The sequence below is a fragment of the Amphibalanus amphitrite genome, unplaced genomic scaffold (genome assembly GCF_019059575.1).
Source record: "Amphibalanus amphitrite isolate SeventyFive unplaced genomic scaffold, NRLGWU_Aamphi_draft 000034F_arrow, whole genome shotgun sequence".
In the NCBI taxonomy this organism is placed as follows: Eukaryota; Metazoa; Arthropoda; class Thecostraca; order Balanomorpha; family Balanidae; genus Amphibalanus; species Amphibalanus amphitrite.
Window position 1 is genome coordinate 1,615,054 of NW_024881530.1, and position 8,875 is coordinate 1,623,928.

Genomic DNA, 8,875 nt, shown 5'->3' on the forward strand with positions numbered 1-8,875 from the left:
ACACGAAGCGCTGAAATCACAAACGCTAAATGCATGGCTGAATTATCGTGCAGTAAACGCCACAGAATGCTATTTAAAGTAAGATAAGCCCTTTTATTTGTGAAACGCCAGTCTGCCCCATGTTTCACGCAGTGAGTAAAGTAAAAAATGGACCCTGATGATTGACGTCCCCTTGCTACCTCATCATCTCTCTTTCAGAGAACGTTAGACGCGTGCTACTTTAAGGGCTTGTTAAGGGTTAAAACAATTCAGTGCACAAAATACAACTGATTCCTTCATATACCGTCTTAATTACCAGCGAGAAATATGCGCTTTGGTTGCCAATATGGCATGTTCAGTGGTGCTAGCTACAGATTGCTGAATATCAGTACAATTGGATATTTGTCCGTATCAACAATAAACGGTAGTTCCTATTCTAACCGGTAGCACTTTGTGGGTCCTGGAAATTAGGCGGATACGGAACTGCCGCTGGTCTACTGAATGTGTATTGTGTGTTTTACTTTGAGGAAGTTAGACGGACCTGCAGAAGTTTGATTTACTTTAGCCTCAGCCATGAACCAAACAAAACTATTCAGCGGATGCTGCAACGAATATATGAATTGAGCAAGCAGAACTAAGCACCTGTTTGAAAGACAGATGATGATCTGAAATCAATTTTTTGAATAGCTTTGAATTTAGATATGAGAGAAGTCCCCTGTGACTCCTCTGGCAGCTCACATATGAATAAGTAATTAAGTCTGAAAACTTGAATTTGATTATTGCTTAAGGGTCATTTTAGATAAATTACGTAGAAAAATGTATATAATAACCAGTAAAACGCCTTTTGGGCGAAGAACGAGCGAGCGAGATAGTGAGCCCTGCACGTGCGGAAGGGCGAGAGGGTGCTTCCAACGGGCTTGCGCAAAGCACCCTTCTAACCGGTTGCTAGCGGTGTGCCAAATTTGAACGCAATCGGCCCAGCCGTTCCTGAGATCTGGAAGCGGTATTCTGCACGTGCGCACGTGCAAACGGGGTCCAAAATGACTTTTGCACGGCACCCTACTAACTGGTCCACAGCCGTGTACCAAGTTTGAGCGCAATCGGCCCAGCCGTTCTCGAGATCTGGAAACGCCCCCTGCACGTGCGCACGTGCAGCAGCACCCTAACCGCAACACATGGGAATGCATTGCCTGGTGGGTACCTGCCTGTATGCCAAGTTTCAGCGAAATCGCCCCAGTAATTACCGAGTTACTGAAATGGGAACAAATTTTGCACCCCTTATTGTTGTATTTTGCACGTGCACTGGGGGTGACCCACATGCATCGAGACTATCCTATTTTGGGTAGAAGAGATGCTGCTACCCTACAAAAATTACCGCAAGTCAATCGCCCAAGCGGCTGCTGAGATATGAGCCTCTCAAAATCACTACTTTTGCAAAACACCTTGAACACCCTTGACTTTTCACGTGGCACGTGCCACGATGGTCACTGAGATGTATCAAAAATAGTCAATTACGGGGTAGAAGGGATGGGGCTACCCAACAAAAAAGACCGCAGGCCAATCGGTCCAGCGGTTGCTGAGATATAAGCCTCTCAAAAGCGTTACAGGCCGGGCCGGGCCGGGCCGGGCCGGGCCGGGCCGCTCATACTGAGATTTTTCCGTTATATTGAAAAAACTCACTTCGCTCGCTGCGCTCGCTCGCTCGTAATAAAAATTAGCATATAGGAAAAGGTTTTCGTTGCATGCAACACAATAACTTCAGTCATATTTGCAATAAATGACCAATTTGAATTCAGTACAGCGTAACGCGAATTTTAAGCGCACAGCAGTTCATAGCATTACTAAAACTCGATGCCTTCATTAGGTATAGAGCCTTTCCCAGTGTGGCATTCAAACTTTGCGTCTATCGTAGACTGTATTTCTTCACCCTTCTTACATCTCAACGCGCACACCGACCCGTCCTCTCTCTCTCCCGCCCTGCTCTCCACTGCCCGCCCGTCTCCCATTGTCCAGCCGGGCCGCCCGATATACAGGCCGGCGTGTCCCTGCTGCCGCGCACATGTGTGGCACATGGACCTCCATTTATGACCACTTATGACCCGACGCCGACCCTACGCGACAAGGCTAGAATACAAACTATGTGAACAAACAGAGAGACACATTCCCCCCTGTTCCTAAAGAACACATCTAACTACAATTTAACTAATGGGGGATGGGAGCGCCGAAGAGTTGCGGCGCACGCCTGCAGCGCAAACCCCTTCTTAGCACGTCACTATAACTATCGATATTATCTACACTTTCCGCTGGCGCTCTAGCTTCGTTCACACGGTCGTTTGACAATCCCTCAGTTTCTGTTTTTACAACTTTCACTGTATGGATCCGCTCCTCTGTTCCGGCACCGCCATCCGCCTCAGCTGCTGCTCGAGGGACCGGCTCGGTCTGCTCGGTCGGCGCGACAGCTGGGGTCAGCTCTGACGGCTCCACCGCCGCCGGCGCCTCAATGGCCAGCTGTCCAGGCACATGGGCGGTCGGAACCGGACAGGCGATCTCCTCTTCCTGCTCATCATCCGTCGAAGCAGCCATTGCGTCGTCACCGTTGTTGGCAAGACGATGACGAATGTTCCGCACGTGCCATGGGACTCCATCCACTTGAATCGTCTGAGCGGATACGACTTTGGTGACAGTGCCCTCCTTTGACACGGCGGTGCACCGATCGCCCCGTTTTCGGACCCACACCGCATCACCGGGCTGATACACACCAGGCTGGCCGGCCGTCTGAGGAGGAGCAGCTGTGTTTCCCTGTGACTGCACGCACAAGTCTCTGCCAGCCTGACGGTAGGCACCATGTATTGGGGCCGTGGTAATATCACGCCCGTCCTTGGGCGTGACATTATAGCGGTGCACGGCTTCTGGTACGGTGCATCCTTGACGGGCGGCCATCACTTTGATGGTGCGGTGGTGGCGCTCGATGATGCCATTCCCACCAGGTTCATAGGCCGCGCGATACCTCAGCTCGACGTCCCACCGCACCGCGAACGCCTTCAGCTCGCGACCCTTGAATTCGGTCGCATTATCCATTAGAAGCTCGGCCGGTGCTCCTCGCTCCAAAAACAGAGCCTCGAGTTGTCTGACGATCTCGCTCCCGTCAGAGCGGCGGATCTCACGCCACATGGCGTATCGCGACGGCCCACAGTCAATCACGGTGAGATAGTGTTTTCCGCGGAAATGGGTTACGTCCATTGCCAGCCGCTCCCAGTTGCGCTCGACCGCCAAGGCACCATGCTTCCAGCGCGACGGGGCTGGGTCGATCGACGCACACACCTGGCACGATCTAACGATCTGACGAACGGCCGACTTCGTCACGCTCTTTCCCAGCTCTCGGCGCGCATACCACCACGTCCGCCGCACTCCCTGGTGTCCCACACTTTCATGCACCGCCATTATGTCCTCAGGTCGAGCTGTCCTGACGGCCGCCACCACACCTGTCGCCTGCTCGCTTCCGGTTCTGATCCACTCTTTTGGTACTCTCGTGAGTTCGTCTGCACGGTTGGCAGCCGATGGCACGAGCTCCACTGTCACGACGAGGTCGTACTCGCTGGAGAGCTGCTTGAAAACGGCCACCCGCCGCCGAACCAGCATTTCCGACTGTGCCTTCGTCCTCAGTCGGGCACGGCCTGTCAGAGCGTCGGTCAGCCAGCGCTGAACAGTGACAGAGTCTGTGCGGAGGATCACACGCTTGAATCCCCACGCCACCGCCATATTCATGCCGTTCAGCGCGGCATCCAGCTCCGATAGGTTTATGTGCATGTCTGAGTCACTGTCAGATCGGAGCCACGCGGCGTCTTCGATAACCTCACCCGTGGTGGGGTCACTTAGCACTACGCCGCGGGCGATAGAGCTGGCATCGGTCCACACCGTCACCGAGTCTCCTGAGACGCACCACTGTCCTCGTGCCGGGTCACACTCTGCCAGCCGCCGGGCCACATCACTGACTTGTTTGCGCAGGTCATCGTCGGTGATCGGTGAGTCCCAATCTTTGGTGACCTTGTTCGCCGCCCTTTTCAGCCAGGCGGCGGCCGGCCGCAGCCACCCGGCGACGGGCACGTGTGATGTTAGCTGACCCGCCCAGGCGAAGATTGACCGCCTGGTCAGCACCCCGGGTGGCTCAGCTGGTGTCTCGCCGTCCCGAGACCATCTCAGTGTGCCGTCACCGCCAGACTGCCGTCTCACTCGGAGCCCCAGCATCCGGGCTCCGGCCTCATCCGCTACCCGTTCCGGTGGCTTACACGAGAGCCCGTATGCGGCAAAATGTTCGGCCACCCGCTCAGCAGAGATGAGCGTCTCGTTGACGAGCAGGTCGTCAGCGTACGGGAGCACTGCTTTTGCGATCTCTGGACTTTGATCCAAAACTTCCCGCACTACCGCTTGCATGATGCCGCTTGCAACGCTGAGACCAAATCCGACCCTTGTCAGACAATGTCGCTGGCCGTCCACGATTACCGTCTGAAACGGCCACAGCTCCTGGGCCACGTGCAGCTGCAGAAACGCCTTCTTCAGGTCGATGACGGCCACATCGTCGCCGTGTTGCCGCCACTTGCGGAGCTGGTCGCGGCACACATCAGCTTCAGCCGTGTGAGCCACCAGGTGCTCATTCAGTTCACGGTAGTCGAGCACCGGCCTGACCTTGTCCTTGGCTTCCTGGGTGACCGCCATGAGCGGAATTAGGCCACGCACCGGCCCGTGTTCCTGCTCATTGTACGGTTGCAGCCACCCTTCCTCAACCCAGAGCCGTAGCTCTGCGTCGAACCGCTCCTGCGACTCTGCCGGCACGCGATATTGCGGCACAGTATTCTTGAGTTGTTTTGGCTCCTTTCCGTCGGCCCACTTCCACCAAACTGTCCACTTTCCGTCGCTGAACTTAGCTACAAAATCAGCCGTCTCGATTTGTCTGTCCACTGGACCACGCCCCTGAGACACCGCTGCCGACATACCGCTCGATTCTGCCTTTACACCGGCGCACCCCGAACGCTCCCCCGTCACCACTTTACCACCAAAACGCACCTCTCCACCACTAACAAACACACCACCCAGCGCCTCTAACCCGGTCATGCCCAACAGCACGTCAACACCCAACAACCTTTCCGCCACTACCACAGCACGGACCACCGCCCGCCGGCCTTGTGCCTCCAGCAGCACCTCTGCACTCCCGCAGCATCGCACGACACTCCCATTCACCGCGGTCAAGTTTGTCTCACATCGATCCCATTTATCGACACAACCCGCGAACACCACGGTCTCCTCGCAGCCCGTGTCCACCAGCGCGTGACACGGTCGCCCGTCGAGCAGCATCTGGATTACCGGCGCTCTGCTGCCGGCTCGGTGGACGGCGGAGGAGGTGCTGGCGCTGATGCAGCTCCCCCGCCGCAGCCGTTTGGGCACATCCGGGCGATATGACCTGGGCGACCACATATCCAGCATCTGATCGGAGCCGGCCGGCGACTTGACCTTGAAATGTCACGTGATGGCCCACTCGCCGCCGCCGCCGCCGCCGCCGCCGCCGCCGCCCCCGCCGCCGCCGCTGCCGCCGCCGGTGGCGCTGCCGTGACTGCTGTCCTGGACAGTACGGCTCTCGCTCGGTCCAGGACGTACTCGAGAGTGAACTCGTCTCCGAGCCCGTCCCGAACCGCAGCTTGCGCAGCCTCCGGCAGCCCATTGACGAAGGTGATGGCGATAGCTCTCTCCGGCAGACCTCCCATCAACTCAGCGAGCTGCTGCAGCGCCGCTAAGTACACATCCGCCGTCTCTCCGGGATGAAGGCGACGCCGTGCCATTTCCGCCTGCGCGGTGAACGGGTCCATGGCGAAGGCCCTCAGCAGCTTAGCCTTCACGCTGGGCAGCTGATGACGAGTCGCTGCGGGCATTCGGGACCACACCGCGAAAGCACCGCCGCGCAGGCGAGTCGGCAACACAGCCATCAAGGACACTGATCGCAGCTCGCACAGGAGAGCAGCCTGCTCCAGCCACTCCACTACGTTTCCAGTTCCGTCGAACTCCGGAATAGTCCTGGCGTCGAACGCCGGAGTCACCTCCATCACCGCTCTTCCCGCGGCGTCACTGGTCTCCTCCTCGACACTCGGCATCTTCTCACCACTTGTCAGAAAAATGCCGAAATAGCTTGTGGCATTCAAACTTTGCGTCTATCGTAGACTGTATTTCTTCACCCTTCTTACATCTCAACGCGCACACCGACCCGTCCTCTCTCTCTCCCGCCCTGCTCTCCACTGCCCGCCCGTCTCCCATTGTCCAGCCGGGCCGCCCGATATACAGGCCGGCGTGTCCCTGCTGCCGCGCACATGTGTGGCACATGGACCTCCATTTATGACCACTTATGACCCGACGCCGACCCTACGCGACAAGGCTAGAATACAAACTATGTGAACAAACAGAGAGACACACCCAGGTAGGTCCTGGCAGGTTAAATACAATATGACAACGCACAGCGATAGACAATTGGCATAACCACCCTTAAAATTTCGTGACATTGTCTTGGAGAAAATCCTAGAAATTTAAAAGCAGAGTCTGTGACCTGTGTAGTATTTTCTTATCAAGGTTCTTGTATAATGTATACTGTATAGGCTATTATTAATAAAACATGAATTAACGGTAGGAAGCCTTTCAGGCGTGACCAGCTATTGCGCCGTGCTGTTCAGAAAGCTAATAGAAGTTGACACCCTGTAGCTTATCAATATTAAATGCACGTCATGAAAGGAATATGCACAAGCTTGCTGCGTAAGCAAAGGACAAGTGGTTGAATTGTGTGCGCGTATACACGCATCGGCACTGACTCACAATTGCATAACACCAAGCAGCCGGTATCAATAAGTCAGAAAGTAATTCAACATCTCCAGAGCTGAAGCACACCAAACCATTAGCAGACACCCACCAGCCACCCACTCCAGTCCGAGCCTGCATCAACCATTAGAGAACTGCGGCCTGAACCCCGTGCGGACCTCACGGCCCCGGCCGCCCGCCGCGGGCATTGCAGCCTGGGGCGGCGCAGCCTTCACACGGCGCTAGCAGTTCAACTCGACCCATGTTGCCCCGCGGCGTGTAGCCCCTCTGGGACCTACCTGCCAGTGGACTGGGTGATACTGCGGGTGATGGTGGTGGCCATTCATCAGGAACGACATGGTGACCCGCGGCGACCGGTGTGACCCGGGGGCGCGCTGTCGGCACCGACACGGTGGCCTTATTGAATTAGGCAGCCGGCCGCCGGCGGCTACGCCCCCGAGCGGTGGCCCCGGCGGGCGCCCGCCGGCCGTCGGTGCAGCGCTGTGATTGGTTGAGCGCCGCCGGCGGCCGGCCCCCGGCTGCCGAGCAACAGAGAAACACCGCCCGGGGGCGGAGTCGCCACCGTTGCCAGGGGCAACCGACGAGATCGATGCGTCGGCAATGTAACGCCGCCTCGGGGCAGGTCCAGAGGAGAGGCGGCCGCGCCGTTCGGAAAATAATGGGTTTCTCGTGCCACCGCCGGCGGCGCTGCCAAGTCGCAATATTACGAGCGAGATTGAAAAGATGGAGACGTGGTGGTGGCGAAGGGAGTGTGCTCGAGTCCTTATTCGGCGTTTGCTGGAGAGTTTGGGGGACGGAGAAACACTCCGTCTGAAATAAGCACGTGCCGTGTCTTATTGCATTAGTGCTGCGCTGTTGAAATTCCTTATCAGAGCCAGAGTTCTGTCGACGACAGACGACTGCCTTTGCCCTCGGGGCAGAGGCCAGTTCGCCACGGTAAAGTGAAATGACGGAATTTAATAATACGGTACGAAATTACATACCGTAAAGTGGGGCTATTTGAGACAGTGGGGCTATTTGAGACAGTACGGCAGTGGCTTAGTAAAATTGCTGTAAAATTAAAACCGTTTGATATTTTTGATCAATTTTTGCTCAAGCTGATGTGGAATTTAGCAATAAATTCCATGGATAGGGTTTTTTGAAAATTTTGAAAAAATTTGAAAGAATTTTGGCATAAAATGAGAAATACAGGAAAACCAGAATTTAAAATATACGAAAAGCACCCCTACCTGCAGCTTAACATGGTTAAAGTTTTAAAAACTGTGCATCCGAATCTATCGTTACTATCGTTTTACTTATGGGCTAAGCACATTTTACATGAATACATTATATATTGTTAGCGGTAGTGACAATTGTGTAACCCGATGTCTCAGAATCCCGATGATACCCACCTCGTCAAACCTCAACGTATACAAAGTACAGCTGATGATTGTGATCCCAAGGCCCTAAAACAGGTGATATGATGCATCCTAAAGACTTAACGCCATCTGCCTAAGGTGTATCAAACGTTCGACCTAAGGAACACCGATGAATCGGCCATGGGTTCATGGTACTTTTAGCAGCAAGCAATATTTACACATTGTAACTTAATACGACCATGTGACGATATTAGTCACCTTTATCATGAATATGTGCAATGTGCATAAAATGTGTTTCATCAGTCACTGACGTGGTCGGTAATCGACCCATGTCTTCTCTGGTTGACCATAAGCACCATTGAAGGTTATTTACCATACTTACTTACTGTTAGGTGAGCCTTCAGTACGCGTACTAGTGATGCAGTGCGGTAAGCGGCCAGTCGATACAACATGCAGTGGTCTAGCAAAATCGGTATAAAATCAAAACCATTTGACCTTTTTCTGTGATTTCTTCACAGGTAGATGTGCAATGGAGCAATCGATCATGCATATCATTCATTCAACCATTTTGGAAACTGCTTTCCCTATTTTAAGGCATTACGGTGCGTTTAATGCAGTAGCGAGCCTGTCTCAAATAGCCCCATCAACTTTCGGCCTATATGTTTTACGCCGCCAGATATAAACAC

General features: G+C 54.4%; 1 protein-coding gene across 1 annotated transcript; it reads right to left on the reverse strand.

Annotated features, from left to right (window-relative positions):
• Nucleotides 1–2,476: 2,476 nt before the first annotated feature.
• Nucleotides 2,477–5,498, reverse strand: LOC122370419. The gene is made up of 3 exons (XM_043346036.1): nucleotides 5,485–5,498; nucleotides 2,850–5,434; nucleotides 2,477–2,487 (listed from the first exon to the last, which is right to left on the reverse strand). Exons 2-3 carry the CDS (start codon nucleotides 5,326–5,328, stop codon nucleotides 2,477–2,479), a joined length of 2,490 nt encoding a protein of 829 aa, XP_043201971.1. The 5' UTR covers nucleotides 5,329–5,434; nucleotides 5,485–5,498.
• Nucleotides 5,499–8,875: the final 3,377 nt, after the last annotated feature.